General features: G+C 35.4%; 1 protein-coding gene across 4 annotated transcripts in view; it reads right to left on the bottom strand.

Annotated features, from left to right (window-relative positions):
• The window catches only part of USP34 (ubiquitin specific peptidase 34), a 231,419-nt gene that overhangs the window by 43,708 nt on the left and 166,428 nt on the right, over positions 1–21,283 (bottom strand). For 3 of the 4 annotated variants that reach the window (XM_030877324.2, XM_030877327.2, XM_030877326.2), the window contains 10 exons: positions 14,582–14,765; positions 13,983–14,146; positions 10,844–10,909; positions 9,146–9,292; positions 9,000–9,056; positions 8,830–8,907; positions 8,360–8,454; positions 6,640–6,812; positions 3,830–3,983; positions 2,655–2,733 (listed from right to left, as the gene is read on the bottom strand). In XM_030877324.2, the coding sequence (XP_030733184.1) occupies positions 2,655–2,733; positions 3,830–3,983; positions 6,640–6,812; positions 8,360–8,454; positions 8,830–8,907; positions 9,000–9,056; positions 9,146–9,292; positions 10,844–10,909; positions 13,983–14,146; positions 14,582–14,765 (1,197 nt within the window). The remainder of the gene's footprint in view (positions 1–2,654; positions 2,734–3,829; positions 3,984–6,639; positions 6,813–8,359; positions 8,455–8,829; positions 8,908–8,999; positions 9,057–9,145; positions 9,293–10,843; positions 10,910–13,982; positions 14,147–14,581; positions 14,766–21,283) is intronic. The other variant, XM_030877325.2, reaches the window with a different exon arrangement.

Genomic DNA, 21,283 nt, shown 5'->3' with positions numbered 1-21,283 from the left:
TGGTTCCATGTCCTGGCTATTGTAAATAGTGCTGCAATGAACACTGTGATGCATGTCTCTCTTTTTTTTTTTTTGCAGTACGCGGGCCTCTCACTGCTGTGGCCTCTCCCGTTGCGGAGCACAGGCTCCGGACGTGCAGGCTCAGCGGCCATGGTTCACAGGCCCAGCCGCTCCGCGGCATGTGGGATCCTCCCGGACCGGGGCACGAACCCGTGTCCCCTGCATCGGCAGGTGGACTCTCAACCACTGCGCCACCAGGGAAGCCCTGGTGCATGTCTCTTTTTGAATTATGGTTTTCTCAGGGTATATGCCCAGTAGTGGGATTGCTGGGTCATATGGCAGTTCTATTTTTAGTTTTTTAAGGAATCTCCATACTCTTTTCTATAGTGGCTGTATCAATTTACATTCCCACCAGCAGTGTAGGAGGGTTCCCTTTTCACCACACCCTTTCCAGCATTTATTGTTTCTAGCTTTTTTGATAATGGCCATTCTGACCGGCATGAGGTGATACCTCACTGTAGTTTTGATTTGCATTTCTCTAATAATTAGTGATGTTGAGCATCTTTTCATGTGCCTCTTGGCTGTCTTTAAGTCTTCCTTGGTGAAATGTCTATTTAGGTCTTCTGCCCATTTTCTAACTGGATTGTTTAGTTTTTTTTGATATTGAACTCCATGAGCTGTTTTTATATTTTGGAGATGAATCCTCTGTCTGTTGTTTCATTTGCAAATATTTTCTCCCATTCTGAGGGTTGTCTTATTGTCTTCTTTATGGTTTCCTTTGCTGTGCAAAAGCTTTTAAGTTTAATTAAGTCCCATTTGTTTATTTTTGTTTTTATTTCTGTTACTCTAGGAGGTGTGTCAAGAAAGATCTTGCTGTGGTTTATGTCAAAGAGTGTTTTTCCTACGTTTTCCTCTAAAAGTTTTATAGTGTCTGGTCTTACATATAAGTCTTTAATGCATTTGGAGTTTATTTTTGTGTATGGTGTTAGGTAGTGTTCTAATTTCATTCTTTTATATGTAGCTGTCCAGTTTTCCCAGCACCACTTACTGAAGAGGATGTCTTTTCTCCATTGTATATTCTTGCCTCCTTTATCAAAGATAAGGTGACCATATGTGCCTGGGTTTACCTCTGGGCATTCTATCCTGTACCATTGATCTATATTTCTGTTTTTGTGCCAGTACCATACTGTCTTGATTACTGTACCTTTTGGTATAGTTTGAAGTCGGGGAGCCTGATTCCTCCAGCTCCATTTTTCTTTCTCAAGATTGCTTTGGCTATTCGGGGTCTTTTGTGTTTCCATATGAATTGTAAGATTTTTTGTTCTAATTCTGTGAAGAATGCCATTGGTAGTTTGATAGGGATTACACTGAATCTGTAGATTGCTTTGGGTAGTATAGTCATTTTCACAATATTGATTCTTCCAATCCAAGAACATGGTATATCTCTCCATCTGTTTGTGTCATCTTTGATTTCTTTCATCAGTGTCTTACAGTTTTCTGAGTACAGGTCTTTTACCTCCGTAGGTAGGTTTATTCCTAGGGATTTTTATTCTTTTTGTTGCAATGGTGAATGGGATTTTTTCCTTAATTTCTCTTCAAATATATAAAACTTAATAAAGTGGGCATGCAATCTGAAAAACTACCTTTTAAAAGAAGAGTTTTGCACTGTTTACTTGTTTATCTTTTCTTTTTTTTTTTCTGAGGAAATATTCTAGGAATAACATCTAGAGATGCAATAGATTTAGTTATGGCTTCAATGGTAACTCATTATTTCCTTCCTTCTTCTACTCATTTTCCAAGTGTTAGGTATTTGTCTAATTTTCCTTTTCTATTCAGAATAGTACATAAGAGCATCAAAGAGCAGTTAAGAAAGTCTTTTCATTAAAATCCAGAATGTGACCAGTTATTTCACAATAAACATGGCTATTAAAGGGAAATATAACTTTATCTGAGCTTCTTTATGAAATAGAAATTACTTTTTAATACTTGTGAGAATCAACAGGCTATTTTTAAAGTTTTCAGAAAATTGGTACTAGGGTAAACTGCATATGAAGAAGTGTAATTATTATAGCACTACTCCAACCTAATTGTCTTTTCTTATATCTTAACTGACAATTACAAAACAGATAATCTTTTTCTATCCTGTCACCAGTAATAACTAGGTTGTTGCCTCTGTTATTGAAAGCACTAAAGGAACAATCTTTAAAGTTTAGCTTAAGCCAACTTCCTTGTCAAAGATTTCTCATAGTAAGTACTTACTCAATAAAGTAATTATTCAATAAAGAGTAATTTCTTTCTGTTATAATCCCAAAGCATTTAAGTAAACAACTTATTTAATCATGATGTCTTGTGGAAATGTAATTCAATTCCTATACTATTATTTTTCAATTGTAAGTCTTAACCCTTCTTAATCAGACCCTCTTAATCAGTTGAAGAAATAGTAATTTAAAATATATTTTCAAAAAAAAATATTTTCCAGTGTCTGGTATATGCTCCAAACATACTAAACTATACTAAACAAACAAAAAAAAAAAACATTTTAGATTGAATTATAGGAATTAGGAGAAAGTTACATGACTCTGCTATTGGATTTTATGATACTGCAAAGCACTTATAAAGTCATGAACCATTTATAACTTTTGAATAAAACTTACCGTCATCTCTCCACCAAAACATTCAGAAGCAAGTTGAGCAGAATCAAAAGGTTTTACCTCAGCATCATTAAAAAGATACCTAAAGCAGAGCATATAGTATTGATCAAGTATATATGTAATATATCTGTATTGTGCCTCTTTTTAAAATATTTAGATTACATTCTAATATATTACAAATACTGATCAAACTTATTAATATGTGGTAAATTCTAACTAAGCTCTTGTTTCGACAATTCTAATCCACTAGAAATTGGGAATATAATTTCACAACATAGTCATAACCACCTTAAAATCTGATAGATCTATTCATAACCTCAGAGTAACAAAAGAGTTCATAAAAGCAAGGAATAAAAAGTTTGCATAACTTTCTAACATGTAAAGCTATCGGACAGAAAACATTAAGAGTTTGGAAAACTTACAACGATAAAGATGCCATTTCAAAATTTATATTCAAATGGACAAAAAAAAGTAAAGATACCATGGATATGATGGTTTAAAGAGTGAGAAATATTTCAACGAAACTGTTCTATTAAGTGCAGATCAATTTACCAATGTACACTTTGTTCACAGCAATATCCCCAATATTTAGAACAATGTCTAGCACATCAATAGTCTCTACACATGAGACTTTATTCAACAACCTCCGAGGACCAAAAACCAGCTATTAAGGACTGATTGAATGACTTCCAGCCATTAACTTGATGAAAGATGATAAAAAGAATGTGTGTCAGAAGGGAAAGGTAAGGTGAAGAAAATTGAGTATGCAGGTTATTTTCTAACTGAAATACATAAGGACTTTGTGGCCACCCTATAAAAGGCATTCAGTTAACAGTTCTGGAATAAGTGAACACAGGTAGGTAAGATTTGGAAGGTGCAATATTGTCTGTGAATCTAAAGTTGTGGGCAAAACTTTGAGTGTGTTCATTTTTCTTAGGCGAGAATTTATCAAATTCTCAAAAGAGTCTGGAGATGTATAAAGTTTAAGGATGGATTCATATTGTCTTTTGAAAGCTTTCATTTAAACATTTTATGTGCCCCCTTTCCCAACTATAAAGTTTTTAGAAAACTAAAATCCGAAAACGTATCTCAAGAAGAAAACTATCATAAGCTTATATTTTAAAAACAGAAGAAAAAAGATTTTTTTAAATCCCAAGAATAAAAAATTTAAAACTCACCATTTATTGTTTTTATAAGCATGTGGATTGACTATATCTCTAATGAAGCTGTAATAGTGTCCACCATCTGCTGTTCCTGTGTGAACAGTCACTCCTATCAAGTCATACTCATAGCTCTCTGTGTCTTTTGAATGATCACTGACTTCCTTAAAACCTGGAATGATTTACATAAAATAATGGCAATAATTTTGAAAACTGCACACAGTGACATCTTAGAATCACTTTATATACTAAACTTTATGCACAGAAATAGGCACAGATACTTTATATATTCAAATAGGTACAAAACAATCCTATATGCTAGTCATTCATCATTCGTAGCCTACAATTTTAAGGAACATTTATACAAATCACTGGAAAAACAACCATGTGTCAGTGCGTAACTAGGGACAATCTCCATGTAATATGTAAATGTAAAATATATTCTTTTTGCTTAATCTGGCTCTTCCTTTTGAAATAGATAAATCTGAATGAAGCATTTTGTATTACCTTTATTAGGAGCAGGCAAACGCAAGATCTGAAAAGTATTAACATATTTATGCCTGTTAGTCTCATGCTAAGGAAAATGGAGCATTGTACTGGCAGCATGCTTCCAACTGTTTTCCCAGTTAATAGAAAACACTATGTATTAGGAGCTTTATGTAGACAGAAACAAAATAAACAAAATATATACTTCCCACCCACAGAGATTACAATTTGAAAAGTTATTACAAGAGATATTAAGAAAAAACTCCAGAAGATGTATGATTTACGATCTGTATTTCCATCATCACAGAAGGAAAGGTATAATCAGAAGCAAATAAGTGAGAGCAGATTTGGTTAACCTGAGTGCACAGTCTAACCTGAAAATTGAAGCAACAATTAGGTGAAGAGGAGGAAATGGCTGAGAGTGTCAGAGCAGTGACTGAGGAGTTTGGATGTATTAGAATCTGACTCTGAATGCATCACTTGTGGCTTAATAAATTCCTTTATCTTGGCATAAATTTTTGCTATTTCCACACATGGAGACATTATGAAAAATACAGTGAAGCAGTTACTACGCAGTCTTGCTATAATTTTACAAATGGTTTGAAAATGTTCTAAAAAGTAGGATGTATATATACAATGCCAACTTCTTAACTTTGTCTCTATTTTCAAACTTACCTCTTCTACCTCATTTCCTGTAACTTCTAAACATACTGCAATTCTAACTTTAAAGTTCCCTCCCTTAACCCTGTATCACCTCACAGCCACAGTCACCATCCTCTCTCTTCAAAGAAAGATATGTTCCTCTCTTGAAAGAGTAGCCCACACTCATTGTTTATACCTCTCAGCTCCCATTTAGTGAGAGTAAAACATTTACTGGATGCTCATTAAGTGCCCGGCAATGCAGTATAAAGATTAAAATATGGTTCTCTTTCTTATAACTTATAATATGGTGGCTCTTCAAATCTTAAAAATTTACATCAGCATAACTTTCTATACAAACAAAACATTGCCAGGACTCTTATGTAAAATGGAACTTCTCTTGGTTAAAGAAGAATGGAAAAGGTATGAGCTGGCCCTATTCTGCTTTCTTCTCTCCTCTCACCTATTTCCATTCCTCATCATGGTCCTTGGGACATACACACAGATGTTCAAAAATCACTGGTCTTATGGACGTAATAATAGCAATTTGGAGGTAACTACTTACCAACCAAGTGCCATTTTAAATTCGCTGCAATCCACCTTCCTACTGCAACACCCAAATTAAATTGGTCTGATAACCAGAGATCTTCAACATGTTAGATAATTTTCCCTCATGGTCTCACTGGAACTGTTCCTTTTCTTTATTTAGTATTCAATACTTCTGACCACACTCCCTCCTTCTTGAGATCCTGAAATACTGATCCCACTATTCACCTAACTATCAAGCCAGAAACCTTTCTTGACTTCTCCTCCTTCCTCTAGTAGTAGACTAACTAAACTGTAAGCTTCATAGGGGCAGAGACCTTGTTCTTTGTTGTCACTATATTCCTATTACTATAACAGCAAATTAAATAGTGGATAGATGTTCAATAACTTTGTTCGATTCATTTATTCATTCAATCATCAAGTTCTACTAACTCTATCGCCATGTGCTTCTCTCCAACCCTACTGGTTGGTATGCTTTCTCATCTGTGCTACTATTACTGTGGTTTACCATAACAGCCTCCCCACACTCCTTTTATCATCCTCTAATCCATTTCTATTGTTATAGTCAGAATAACCTTTTCCAAGATCCCACCTGGTTATCTCAGTTCCCTGCTTAAAATTTTCCAATGGTTTCACATTGAAATAAAGATCAAAATTATTAACATGGCTTACAAAAAAACTAATCTGGCTGCCACCCTTTTGCCTATCTCATCAACCCCCTAATCAGCCCCCTGCCCCCCACTAGAGTTTCTCCACTCTTCTCACTCTAGCTCTTACTCAGGCTCTGCTTAAATGTCACCTTCTCCTGAAAGCCCTCCCTGATTCCCCTCAATCTGTGATACATTCACTATTTGACAACACTTCATGTTTATAATTCCTTGTTTAATATATGCCATGCCCAATAGACTTAAGTTCTTCAAGGGCAGGAACCATGTTTATCTCATTCACTTGGAAAGGTGCCTAGAACACACTCCTAGTAGATACAAAACGTTTACGGGCCAACTGACTGAATATGCCATATTGTCTTTAAAAATATTCTCCTTTATAAGATTCAGTTTGATTTTGTTAAATGTGTAGTTGATTACAACTTTATAAATATGACTATCTTGTCATGAAGACTTACAATAAACATAGGCAAGAGAAAGATTTTCCATTACCTTCTTTCCTGTCACTCTTTCGCATAAGAAAATCTTCTGTATAGGGTGTCATATCCAAACGTAATGGGAAGGAAAAATGTGTGTTCACTTTCTCTTTCATCATTGTGACCATATTAAATGTATACCTCATAGTATTGAAACTCAGAATCCGAGGCAATTTCTTAAAACATGCTCTGAAAGACAAGAACAAGATTTGTTAAAAATTATCTTTCAGAAGTACTCTAGCTATTATCAAGTACATTTACACTACACTTATTTCAATATTCAATTCAGAGTAAATAATAAATAGTACTCTAAATCATGCTCTTATTAAATCTATCAATCAATCAACCTATCTATCTATCTATCTATCCCCCTCTTACATGACTTTTTCCATTCTGAAAGGACTTTCCTGTGTCTAGAGAGGAAAACAAATGAAAAACCTACAGGGGACTATGGTATATGCCATGATGAAGTTATGAAAGGTGCTACGGAAGCATAAAAAGGAGTCACATCATATTTCAAAGGCAAGGAGGTTTTTGGTTCAGAGTTTTCTTTTCCACCTTAAATAAGCATTTATTTTTGTACAGCAGAATTGCAAAACCTGACTGTATCATTTACTAGATACATGACCCTAAAAAAGTTACTTAACCTCTCAGAGCTTAATTCCTGATTTGTAAATGGAAGGTAAAGTGCCTACTCCCTACTACTTTTAGAATGCTGCCTGGCAAACAGCGTTCAACGAGTGTTGCCTCATATTACAGCCACAAGAATAACGTTACCTAATTGATTACCTAAATCATATGGTTTGACTTACTGCTAGTTCAGGTTTAAAAAAACTTTTTTTCAGTTTAAACAAAATATACTTAAAAACTTGGATTTATGAAAAATATGAATTTCAGGGAATAATTCTTCAGTGTATATAGGATTTATAACAAAATTTGTTTAAAGCAAGAGCTTAGTTTCTCTTTTAAATAGGCATTTTAGGGAGTTGAGGAAGGTAGGGGAAAGATGTCACAAGCAGATGGAATAAGAAGTCTAAAAATTCATCATTATTGTTTATTTGGGAGACTGGTAAATGATGAGGTTATGAAGTATAAAGAAGTCAAGATATGAAGGGCCTTCTGTATAATGTTAGAGTATGAACTTTACCCTGACAGCTAAGAATCACTAAAGGACTTGTGGAGGGCAGTGAAACCATGCATTAAGATATAAACAGATCTGAAGAGATGACCTGAATCTAACCAGACTACTTCTCTGCCTTTGTAGTTCCTAGTAACGAACTACATAAGATGCTCTTTCAATCTAATTTCAATGTTCATCGGTAGGACTGAAACATCTTTACCCAACCAACTACTCTGTCCTAAACCAAGCATCTTATGGCTGGCTCTTAAGAAAAAACATCTCTCACTTTACAGATTCAGAGGTCTTCAGTTCATGAGTAGACTCTTTATCATGCCCCACTGAGTGCACGGCAGAGAGCTAAGCAATCATATAGACCTTGGTAAGTATTTGCTTAATAAAAAGGAAAAAAAAAATCTGAAAAGATTTAAGAGTGCCTGAAAGTTTACTTGCATAACTGAATGAAAAATTGCTGCATAAGAATGAGTTCCAAGCAGCTGACCATAACCTTAATCACATAATTTTCATAAAAGTTTAACATTAATTTATCCTAAGTTTGTGTTTTACTTCTATTTGATGATTTATCAAAATGACGAAAATTACGTTTCAAAAAGCATACCTTTTTTCAGCTCGTACTTTCTTCCCGCAATGAGAACAAGTATACATGTTGTCACCTTCTAAAGTATCTTTAATAGTAACTTCATCAAGAGATTCCTGTGTATAAAACCACACTTAAGAGTTTCACATTATTGTTTACAGCATGCAAAAATACAAAAAGCATTAATTACAATTTGGGCAGAATGCACAGAGGAAAACATTTTTTTAAAAAAGCAAACGCTTAAATTTAGTAAAAATATTGACAAGGTGCTCTGAATCTTACTACATTTAAAAAAACTCAAGTATTTAAATTTTGATTGGGAAAAATCAGCTTTGTGATCTACCTTTAATTTTTATTTGAGTAGCATCACAAGAAGAAAATAGGTGAAAATGTGAAAGTTAATTTTCTCCTAAGGTAACAAACATAAGCCTGCTATACACAAATAGCTAAAAGCAGAAAAAAAAATTAAAAATATATGCAACATTACTCACATAAATGTTCTTCATATCAGCCACCTGGCACCTCACGGTGTAAAACTCTTCAGCTGTCTGACTAACATGTTCACAATCCTAGTCAATCAATAGCCAAAAATTGGTAAATTATAATAAGCTAAAATATACATTAAGATTTCCAAAAAGCAAAGAACAGGGAGAATACTTACCAAGGATACAACATTGTTTGTAATTACACCTCCAAACAAACTTTTGACAGTATTTTTCTTTAAAAAAAATACAAACGGAAGTCAGTAATTTAAAATTAAGCAAATCTGTAAAAATTTCCAAGAAACTTGAGTGTTCTGGTACTAACCAGTTCTGGAGACATTTCTTCAATTTTAGTAATCAGATCAGTAAAAAACTCAGTCATATCTTTCTGCTCCCCAGTGTTCAGAGGCTGCTTATCCATGGTGTATGTTTTACAAAAGGGTCTAGGATTATATGCTTTGCATTCACTCTCCTGTGAAAGAAAAGGCAGGTGGTGAGGAGGAGGATTATAAAACAATCAAATAAATCTAGATCTCAAATAAAAATAAAAATTATCACAAGGTTATTGAATGAACAACAAAGAAACAGGTAGTAAATCTACAAAGAAATTATGAAAATGCTCTCTTCTATTTCATTTCTGTTTGATTCTCATTGCCTTTTCAGTTTAATAGTCTCGGTGCCAGAAGATGCTTAAATGACCGTAAGTTAAGAAATTTTTATTTTTTAAGCCTAGGAATTTCTAGGAAGAAATTTGGGATTCAAAGGATGGAGGTTTGTATTGTGAAGCATAAAATACAAAGCCTTTGCAGGGTGCATAAGTTCTCCTATCAACTGAACCTTGGTTTAGTAGTAGTTTAAAATAGCAGTAAAAGTGCTTTGCCAGTTCAAATACCATGTTCCAACTCTGTTAAAAGGAGATTATAAGTGGAATCAAGGGATAACTAACAAACCTTTTTATTTTGTTAAAAATCTCATTTATGGGCTTCCCTGGTGGCGCAGTGGTTGAGAGTCCGCCTGCCGATGCAGGGGACACGGGTTCATGCCCTGGTCCGGGAAGGTCCCACATGCCGCGGAGCGGCTGGGCCCGTGAGCCATGGCCGCTGAGCCTGCGCATCCGGAGCCTGTGCTCCGCAACGGGAGAGGCCACAACAGTGAGAGGCCCGCGTACCGCCAAAAAAAAAAAAAAAAAATCTCATTTATTAAGTCTCACAAGCTGAAATACATGGTTTGAATAAATATGGTAAGATCTTTGTCCTCCAAATTCTAATAGGTGAGATAAGTAACTTTCAATACAAGTGCTGGTACAACAGAATTATGGTGACATGGAGATACTCTGTGGAATTTTTGGTCTCTTAGAGGACAGCCTTTCTCAAAAAAACCAAGTTGATTCCTGAAGGATGATAAATGGAAGAAAATGGAGAGGAGTACTATTGGAAGAGTGCCACAGGCAGTAGAAGCAGCATAAATAACTGCACAAGTGATGAAGCAAAAGGGTGATGGGCTTCAAAAGGCTTATAGTTACTACAGGGTGAGGCTGGATGTGGGGAGGGACAAGAAAGGAGGTTGAAGGGAAGGGGCAGAATCACAGGGGATGTGTGCCATCCTGACTGAACCTGAATACTATTCTTTTCATAATAAAGAGTTTTAACTAGGGGAGTAATAATATTAAGATTTGCTATTTTTTAAAGATTAATTACTTTTATAGTTTTGGGGGTGGAAATTAAGAAGGACAAAGAAAAATCAGTTGGAAAACCCTAAGACTAAGGGGGGAGGTGTGACCTTCTGATGAAAAATGGATCAGATACAAGAAATTCTTCAAAGGATAAATTAACAAAATGTAGATGACTAAAATATGACAGTTAAAATGCACTATGACAAAGAGCATCAGCAACTGACAAAGTCAATTGGAAAAATAAGAGTATATGGTCAGGACAGGCCAATACAAATGAACTCCAATTAACGTTTTCACCTTTGGTCAATGGGTATATCTAATTAGTTTTCCATACCCAATTCTCAAACATACCATTAAATATGTAAACATTTTTTGAAGCTCCAGGAGAGTGGTCTTGTGCTTCATATCTTCGGAATACTGTAAATTAAGAAAAAACTTTCCATTAAGACATACTGATGATGGTAAATTAGACATTCTAGAAAAGAAAGTATTACAATGTGCTTAACACTGTTTTCATTCTTTTAGCCATATGGAGGAAAAGCACAGTATTTTTTCGTTAACAATTTTAGCATTTTAAAAATTGCAGTACTTTGTTCATTATACAGATATGGCTATCACTATTATGTAAGGAAACTGAATAAAGAGATCTTAAAACTGCTTTCCAGATCAGCACTTTTTGGTTCAATGCTGAACAGAAGCATTTTACAAGTTGGCGATTTTGCAAGAACAGAAAACACCTTTTCCACAAATAAATCCACACATTAAAGAGTATATTATATTAACAAATGACATCTCACCCTCATCTAGTCATATCTTTATTTTTTTCTAGAGCAGCAGATCCTTAACACTGCAGGGTACTACTGGCCAAGATCTTTTAAAGTCCTCTAAATATTCAAGGACATTAATTGAGATTCAAATTTTGAAGAAGTGGATGAATCTTGAAGACATTATGCTAAGTGAAATAAGCCAGTCACAAAGGGGCTAATATTGTATCATTCCACTTATATGAGGTACCTAGAGTAGTCAAATTCATAGACACAGGAAGTAGAATAATGGCTGCAAAGGGTATGGGTGAAAGGAGAATGGGGAGCAAAGTATCTAATGGGTACAGTTTCACCTGGAGGAGGTGAAAAAATTCTGGAGATTGATGGTGGTGATGGGTGCAATCTGAGTATACTTAATACCGCAGAACTGTACACTTATACATGGTTAATAGGATAAATTTTACATTGTGTATATTCTACCACAAGTAAAATACATGTAGTTTTCTTTAATCTCTCTGTGAAAAATCAGAAAAGAAAATAATTCTATTCTGTAAGAATTCCTTATGTAGAGACAAGTCTAAATTTAGTTTTTAACCAAAAATACCATTTCTGAGACTCATTCACAGTTAGCACATCTGATTGTTTTTTCTGTTGCTACACACTAATTCCTGACAGTGCTAATGGCTAAAAGATTATCATTAAATATAAGGAAGAGAAACTACAAATTGTGGTCAAGTCACCACCTAAACAAGAAAATCAATGAATACATGCTTCTTTGATAAGTGGTTCTATAAAATTATACAGATGGGGCCAACCAAATTTAGTCACAAAAATTTCCACATGCTAAATGAAATCAATTATTCAACTATTTCTAATAGTCAGTTAGATGATCAACTTAAAAATATCAATTTAACTAAAACCAAAAAACGAACCCACTTGAGTATACTGAGTATGCTTTAGAGACCCTGAAGCATAACTTAAACGTAGTAAGGATTCACTGAAGATAAATAAAGAATTGCAATACTTTGTAAGGGGGGAAAAATGCAAGGACATCCAGATGACATGATGGAAGAAAATAAAAACCCAAGTGCAAGGATAAAGAAAGTCTGCCAGGGCTTCCCTGGTGGCACAGTGGTTAAGAATCCGCCTGCCAATGCAGGGGACACGGGTTCGAGCCCTGGTCTGGAAGATCCCATATGCCGCCGAGCAACTAAGTCTGTGTGCCACAACTACTGAGCCTGTGCTCTAGAGCCCGCGAGCCACAACTACTGAAGCCCGTGCACCTACAGCCTGTGCTCTGCAACAAGAGAAGCCACCGCAATGAGAAGCCCACGCACCGCAACGAAGAGTAGCCCCGGCTCACTGCAACTAGAGAAAGCCTGCATGCAGCAACGAAGACCCAATGCAGCCAAAAATAAATAAATAAAATAAATTTATTTAAAAAAAAAAGGCTGCCAAAAAATTGTAAAAGCAGTGCAGAAGGCAAACTAAAAAATAGCCCATGGTAAACAAAAAATGAAAACTACAATGCACAAGTTAACAAAAATAACATAAGCAAAGCCTACTCAAATATACTAGGCCACAAATTTACTTCAGGATACATAAGTTCAGTGATTCTGGTACTAATTTCCTACTTTGTTTTAGGCTTTGCTTATTTTCTATGTAATTAAAATTTGCATTTATTTTTACTGAAAATATCGTGTTCATTTGATACACTGAGTGTGTATATTCTACAACTGTGTTTTCCTTTGATAAATAAAGAAATTATACTACAGTGTTTGGAGTAATCAATTGAAATGTAAAAATAATTAAAATATACATGTTAGCTAGTACTATCAAATTTCGTCAAAAAAATTTTTTAATTTAATTTAATTTATTTTTAACTGCATTGGGTCTTTGCTGCTGTGCGTGAGCTTTCTCTAGCTGCAGCGAGTGGGAGCTACTCTTTGTTTTGGTCCGCAGGCTTCTAACTGCAGTGACTTCTCCTGTGGCGGAGCATGGGCTCTAGGTGTGTGAGCTTCAGTAGTTGTGGCAAACGGGCCCTAGAGCGCAGGCTCAGTATTTGTGGCGCAAGGGCTTAGTCGCTCTGCGGCATGTAGGATCTTCCCGGACCAGGGCTCGAACCCGTGTCCCTTGCAATGGCAGGTGGATTCTTAACCACTGCACCACCAGGGAAGCCCAAAGTTTGTCAATTTTAACTCAAATTATTTTCTCAAACAATATTTTACTAAATTGAATCAAGATTTATCAACGAATTTTTAAAATTTTGTTTTGTAGTTTTAATTTTTTTTTTTTTTTTTTTTTTTTTGGCTGTGTTGGGTCTTCACTGCTGCATGCGTGCTTTCTCTAGTTGCAGCGAGTGGGGACTACTCTTCATTGCAGTGTGCAGGCTTCTCAGTGCGGTGGCTTCTCTTGTTGAGGAGCATGGGCTCTAGGCACGCAGGCTTTAGTAGCTGCAGCGTGCGGGCTCAGTAGTTGCGGCATGCAGGCCCTAGAGCACTTGGGCTTCAGTAGTTGTGGCGTGCGGGCTCAGTAGTTGTGGCTCACGGGCTCCAGAGCACACACTCAAAAGTTGCGGTGCACAGGCTTAGTTGCTCCGCGGCATGTGGGATCTTCCTGGACCAGGGATTGAACCCGAGTCCCCTGCATTGGCAGGCGGATTCTTAACCACTGCACCACCAGGGAAGTCCCTATAGTTTTAATTTTTAAAGTAAGGAAAACTGTACCTTAGCAGTGAAGACAGCCTGTCTTGCCTCGGGTATCATGTAAAGTTGCTGAATAGTAGAAGCCAAGTAACAAGTAGCTCCAAGGTTAGTCAGGCCAACAAATCTACACTCAGCACGGACATCTTCATGAGGCCAGTAGTCCCATTTATAAGGTGCATGAGCTGCTGAAAAAAGAGGGAGGAAAGGATGCCCCCCCAAACAATTAAACATAATATATTCTGCTTTCATTAACAGCCACTACATCTATTACTTATTTAGTTCATATACATAAAACATGGTAATTTTAAAAATTGGTAAGAACACATAGTAAAACTAATTTATTCCTAAATATTCAAAGGACTGCCAAAACTTGTCTTTACTTGGCACTAAATTATTTAACCCCCAAATGCCAAAGTATTTCACATATCTCTAAAAAGTCCATCACAACTGTTTTTTTCCCAAAAACTAATGTTTACTTTTTAACTTCAGTATGTCCTAGCAACAACAGTTTATAATGTTAAAATGTACGAATGGGGAATTCTTTCTTTAAATCATGCCCTACAAAATCTCATTTCTACAAACGAAATTTAGAAAGGTTAAAGGAAAAGAAGAATGCTCACACTGCATGTGTTGTGCCATAACCCAGTTATGTATTAATCTGTAGTTTTCGACAGATCCCTTTACCATCTCCACTAACAAATCATAAGCAGCAGCTCTCGAAGAATGTGATTTGCACTTTGGCTGTTGTCTATCTTTTAGACTAGGCAACAAAAACAGGAGATTGAAGATATCTCTTAAAAATTCCTGGAAAAAAAAAGAAAGACCAAGTATATTATCTAAACTTGGAAATTAACTATATTCCAAATAAAATTAATAAGTTACACAGAATAAAATGGACTATATGAAAATCTACAATTTAGTAAAAGGCTGTTTAAAAACTTAAAGGAGCATCATATACCATCATCTGAAAGTATTCCCAATGTTCATTTCTCTTAGGGAAAATGGAATGGGAGGAGGAGCTTCACCTTCACTCTTCTCTCCCTCTTGATACCTTATAGCTCATTCTTAGAGGCACATCTACAATGCTATTATTTTCCACTCCATTCAGTGACCAAGCGTGTTAGTTCAGGACTCATTACTCCCTATCTTGAATGCCTCTGCATTTACTTAAGTTTCTCCTTACTTCACTCTAATAATTAAAATAGCAGTAGCAGCCAAAGCAGCAATGTACCCATAATGAGCACTTAGAAGTGCCAAGATACTATTCAAAGGCCTCAAAACAAAACAAACAAACAAAACAGGTTAAGCATCTTGCCTGGAGTCAGATTTGGCAGGTGTTATACTAAGGATTTAAAACACCAAGCTCTTAACTTCAATACCAGTGAAGTTCAAACTGAGATGCAAAGCTTTACCATTCGAGATATACTTTTCCCTAAATTTAATCTGCCTGAGAAAGGGCCACATTTCCCACTTGTTCTTTAATTGGTCCTTTGCTACTATTCCAAAGAAAGTTATCTCCCTCACCCATCTCAATCGCAAGTAGTACAAAGGTACATTTTTCTGGGGTATAGAACCTCCTGGGGTACTGTATAGAAAAGAGGTAATATTGTTAAGACCGAGACTCTGCTATCCTTAGAAAGGCTACATTGTAAAGTTGGCTCCTGGCTGTCACCTGAACACCTGAATGGTCAACAGTTCCCTCCTCTGTTATAAAACTTTCCGTAAGTGATAAAAGTGGCTCACTGTACCAATCTGTATTTCGTTTATGCAGAATACCTGCTTTCTATCTGGGAGTCTGGAATTTCATTGACTGTGGTCAGTTATGCAGGTACTATGTGCCTACATGACCCACCCCCTGATAAAATCCCTGGACTCCTAGGCTGAAGAGAGCATCCTGGTAGACAACACCTCACATATGTCACACTCATTGCTGGGGGAATTAAGCACGTCCTATGCAACCCCACTGAGAGGGGACTCTCAGAAGGGTGTACCTCATTTCACCACACTTGGCCCCATGCTTTTTCTTTTGCTGATTTCATTATCTATTATTTTGCTGTAATAAAACTTTGTCATGGATACAATTACACGCTGAGTCTTTGAGTCCTTCCAGTGAATCAGTGAATCTGGGAGTGGTCTAGGGAACCTCTAACACAGGTACCAAATGAAGGACAATTCAGAATATTTTCCCATTAATGACCTCACCTTCTCCATCTCACTACTGTCAAAGAAAGTACAGTGCATAGTTCCTGACTTGGCAAAGAAAGGTACGTTTGGCTAAGAAATACTGAAGGTGAATAGAGGCTTATTTTATATAGTTGACAGACTGACAGTAAGATTATGTCTTGTCTATTCTATAATTCAGAGGTGAGATGACTGACTTGGAGACACAGAGTAACGTATTTACATGAACTGGAAAATAAAGTCACTCACTCAAACAGGAACAGAATTAGCAAATAACTAGTTTAACAATGAACTATCTTTGCTAATCAGTTTAGATCTAGAAAACTGAATGAGCTAAATAACCATAGCTCCAAAGTATTGACAAAACATATTTAAAGCCTGTGATAAAAATATTTTATTGAAACATTAGGATTGGTAAAAGCTTGCTGAAATGAACAATATTTTTATTTTCCTCACTCTGAGTTTACCAGGAAAGCAGGTGTCCTTAAGTGAAAGAGTAACATATATATTAACATATCCATTTGATAAATAATGGTACAGCCATTTTAGTATACTTCACAGAAAGAAGAACCTCAAACTGATACCTGAGAGAATATTAAAAATAATTTCTGATGATAGAGTGTGATCTTTGACATGTAATTCAGAAGAAATTCAAAGAGTTAAATAACGCTGTTAGAACAGAACATTCCTACTGTAAACAGTATGTAAACATGGTTTCTCACTGTGGTTTCTCACTGTAAAACAATGTGAAACAAGGTTTCTCACAACTTCTATCTATAGAAATATAAAGTAGGAAGAGAATGAGTACATGGTCATTCTAGCTTAATAAGGAATATCCATCTACAACTATATGAATTAATTTTAAAAGCCACATACCCTTCTTGTTAATGCATAATTTCAATAAAATTTCATTTTTAATGTTTCATACTTACTTGGCAAAATTCAAAGTCTATTTACATTGCTTTCATTGCCCATGTCCAAATACATGTAATGTAATGATAATTAAATATGGAAGAAATTTAAGACAACATCATGTAGTCACAGGAAATAACTATTTTTATCAATTTCAACAATACTCTGGAAGCTAGGATAAACTGTACAATGCAGGAATTGTAGCCAATATTTTATAATGACTATAAATGGAGTATAACTTTTATGTATTTATTTTTTTCTGTAAGTGCTATATTTTAAAGATCTTTCTGGACTCATTGTTCTCAACCAAAGCAAATAAATTTTAATGTTTTTTTTTCCTTTTCTCTTCTTTTCTAAATGGAGTATAACTTTTAAAAATTGTGAATCACTATGATGTTCACCTGTAACTTATATATTCTATATCAACTTCAATTTAAAAAAATACTTAAACTTGAAAAAAATCTAGAAATTTCTTAAAATTAAAAAATCTGTTGACAGGACACCTAGGTTTTCCAAAATTCTTTAAAGAATATGTGAGCAAAAATGTTTGAAGACAACTTCAAAAAAAGTTTGAAAAAGTATGCTGCCTCTCAATCTATTACTAGAGTTATTCTGTTAAAGCATATTTCTGACATTATTTGATCAAAAACTTGAAAGGCCCCCCTTTTAAATTATAAAAATAATACTTTTATTTTATTGTACATATAAAAATAACCTCCTGGGGCTTCCTTGGTGGCGCAGTGGTTGAGAGTCCACCTGCCGATGCAGGGGACACGGGTTCGTGCCCCGGTCCGGGAAGATCCCACATGCCGCGGAGTGACTAGGCCCGTTAGCCATGGCCGCTGAGCCTGTGTGTCCGGAGCCTGTACTCCGCAACAGGAGAGGCCACAACAGTGAGAGGCCCGTACCGCAAAAAAAAAACAAAACAAACAAAACCTCCTGTGACCACAACAGATGGCCACCTAGTTTCCCCAAATTACCTCCTCTATATTTCCTCAAGCTCAAGCCAAACTGAACTTATCATTCAATAACCTGCACATACTCAGTGGTTTCCTAGGACTGATTTTTCATTCATACTGTTTTCTGTGACTTAAATGTTTCCCTTACTTTTCTACTTAAGGACTTTATCCTGGTTACAAAAGCTTTATCTTCCTCAAAGCCTTTCCTAATCCCATCAATACTATCTGATCTTCCATACCTCTGATCACATCCCTTTAATGGCTCTTATTTTTTACCATGAATTACAAATATCATGAGCAGTCATGATATTATTTGTGAAGGTACATACGAATTTTGCATAAGGCAGACTTCTCAATAATTACCTGCTGAACAAATGAACCATTAGATTGTCAGTTCTTAAGAATCAGGACTGAGTCTTAATCATCCATTTGTTCAACATATATTTGCTAGGTACTATACAAGGTAGTAGAAATAAGAGTGGGGTTTATACTCTTAAAGGGGAATTAGAAGAAGGGAAGAGGGAGTAGAAGGGAGGAAGAAGAGGAAAGAGGAAGCAGAGGCAAGGAAGGAGAGGAAGCAGCAGTAGCGGTGGTGATGGTGGTGGTGAGGGAGACCATATGTGGCCTGGCAAGCCTAAAATATTTACTATAAGTCTCTTTATGGAAAACAGTTACTCCTCGATAAATTCTAGTTGACATTTTTAAAAATTAATAAAGTAAAATATTACAGTAGCACAGGTATGTTTAGTATCTTGGCGATAAGGACGACTTCTTAATAATACACCAACACCAACCACCTTAAGCACCTGCACTTGGATACCGAATTGACATTTCAAATTTAACACGTCCAAAATAGAACTACTGATTTTGATACCCCATCCCCCCCAATCTTATCTATCCTAAATTTTCCCTTTCTTAGTAAATGGCATTATCATTCACTTAGTTTCTCAGGCTTAAAATTGAGAAGTCATTCTTGATTAGTTTCTCTCTCTCCCACCTCACAATCTTCTCAAAATTTAAGTCTTGTGAACTCTATCTTCAATAAATATCCTAAGTCCAACCACTTTTCATCATCATCCCTCTGCAAAACTTCTTAACTGGGCCCCTAACCCTAACACTTGCCCTCCTAGTTCTCTACCTGTAGTCTAGATCTCCCCCTAGAACAAGAGTAAAGCTTTGAAAATGTTAATTCAGACCACATACCTCTCCTGCAAAAAAGCTTCTAAAGGTTTCTGATCTCACCAAAAACACAATGGGAAACTAAAGTTTTGACTACACAAACATTAAAACCTTCTCAATAAACAACTATTAGTAAACAATAAACAATAAAAACAACTATTATTTAACACTGTTCTGGAGGTTCTAGACAAAATTAGGTGAAAGAACAGAGAGAGTTAAGACTTAAAAATGAAGGAGTAAAAAAACTACTCGAAGACAATAAACTAAAAACAAATGAAAAATCAAAGACAATACTGAAGATAAACACAAAGACAACTGAGAAAAAAATTCTACAAACAGTAAGTGAACTTAAGGTGGCCTGCAACAAATTCACACACAAAAATCCTTACTCCACATAAACAACTCATCAGAAAACAAAATAAAAGAGTGCATTTATGATACCTAACAAAGAAAATCCCTAGGAACAACCTTATTTAAAAATTCCTAAAATTCAAATTCTAAATGAAAACATTAAATTGAAAAACACAACACTGGTCTTCTATAAATAAGAAGACAAATCCTGTCCTTGTATAGGCAATTTAATATAATTTCAATTTTTCTATATCAATCCATAAATTTAACACAACCCCAATTTAAAAAGTATCCGAATTTTAATTTTTGAAAGAATGAGACACACTGATTCTAAAGTTTGTGTGCAAAAATAAACAACCGGGACAATTCTGAAAAGGAGTAATAATGAAGATGGACCATCTCTACAAGATATTAACTAAAAACTGTGAATCTACTTAGTTAGGATATGGTATTGGTGAATGAATAGATCTGTAGAGTGAAAAAGAAAGTCCAGAAATAAATCCAAGTACATATGCCAATTTCCTCCATACAAAAATTCTACAAATTATCAAGAAAAGGACCATGTATATACATGAAAGGAAAATAAGGACAGGATTTGAACAGGTCAGAGAAAAGATAATACAAATAAATGGCTTTCAAACACATGAAAAGAAGCTCAACCTTACTCATACTTACAAAAAAATGAAAAATAAAACTAAGAGAATGGTTTCCACTTATCAGACTAGCAGAAATTAAATTTGATAATACACTGGGTTGGTAGGAATGTGGGAAAATTGGCACTTGGCTCACAGACATTGTAGGTGGGACCATAAATCAGTTCAGTCTCCACAGAGAGCTTCATGGTTATTCTGACCAAAATCACAAAGGTACATACCTCGTAAACCAGCTTCTACTTCTAGAATTTTTTCCTATAGATTTCCTAAATGATGGATGTATAAACATTTTCCCTGCAACATCACTTATAGTAGTGTAAGGTAATGCTCAACATTAGGAAGCTAGTTAGATACATCACATCTTTCCAGAAAAAGAATATTATGCAGTTGTTAACTCTATATATACTGATATGGAGAATCTATAAGGTAGGTGAAAAAAGCATATTACAGAACAGTGTATTTAAGGTTTTAACACCTGCAGACAGTATTGCTTAGTGGTTAGAAGCTTGGTCAAGTAAAGAGTCTTGAGTGCCCTCAGTGAAGCAAGTTGTTTAACCTGTCTATACCTTAGTTTCATCATCTGTCAAAATGGCGTCTAATGACAGTATCTACCTCACAAGAGCTCAAAAATTTTGCCTAAGATATCAATTGTATAAATCAATAAACAAAAGAGAGAAGGAAAAAAAACAGGTGGTCTTAAAAAAATACGAATAATGAAGACAAAACTTTTGGAAATATTTCCTGCACATATGTGACAGGAAAAGAGTTGATATTTTCAAAATAAAGAACTTTCAAAAATAAGTAAGAAAAATGACAAAAGAATACATGCAGATTATGAACAGAAAATTGCAAGTTAATACAAGTGGACGATACATAAATGAAAAGACACTCATCTTCAACAATAACCAAGGAAATAAAACTAAAATTGTGAAAGTGGCAAAGACTTATCATGTAAGGAATGTGGGGATGTCTGAGAAAGTGGCATTCTTACACAGTGTGGCTGGGAGTATAAACTGATAGAGCCTTTTGTAAATTGATGTATTCTGGTTAAAATGAATCAAATTTACTCTTAAGAATTTATATGAGT

Source organism: Globicephala melas, chromosome 12 (assembly GCF_963455315.2).
Source record: "Globicephala melas chromosome 12, mGloMel1.2, whole genome shotgun sequence".
Classification (NCBI taxonomy): domain Eukaryota; kingdom Metazoa; phylum Chordata; class Mammalia; order Artiodactyla; family Delphinidae; genus Globicephala; species Globicephala melas.
Note: the sequence above shows the minus strand (reverse complement) of the source record. Positions and strands in the feature narration are given on the sequence as shown.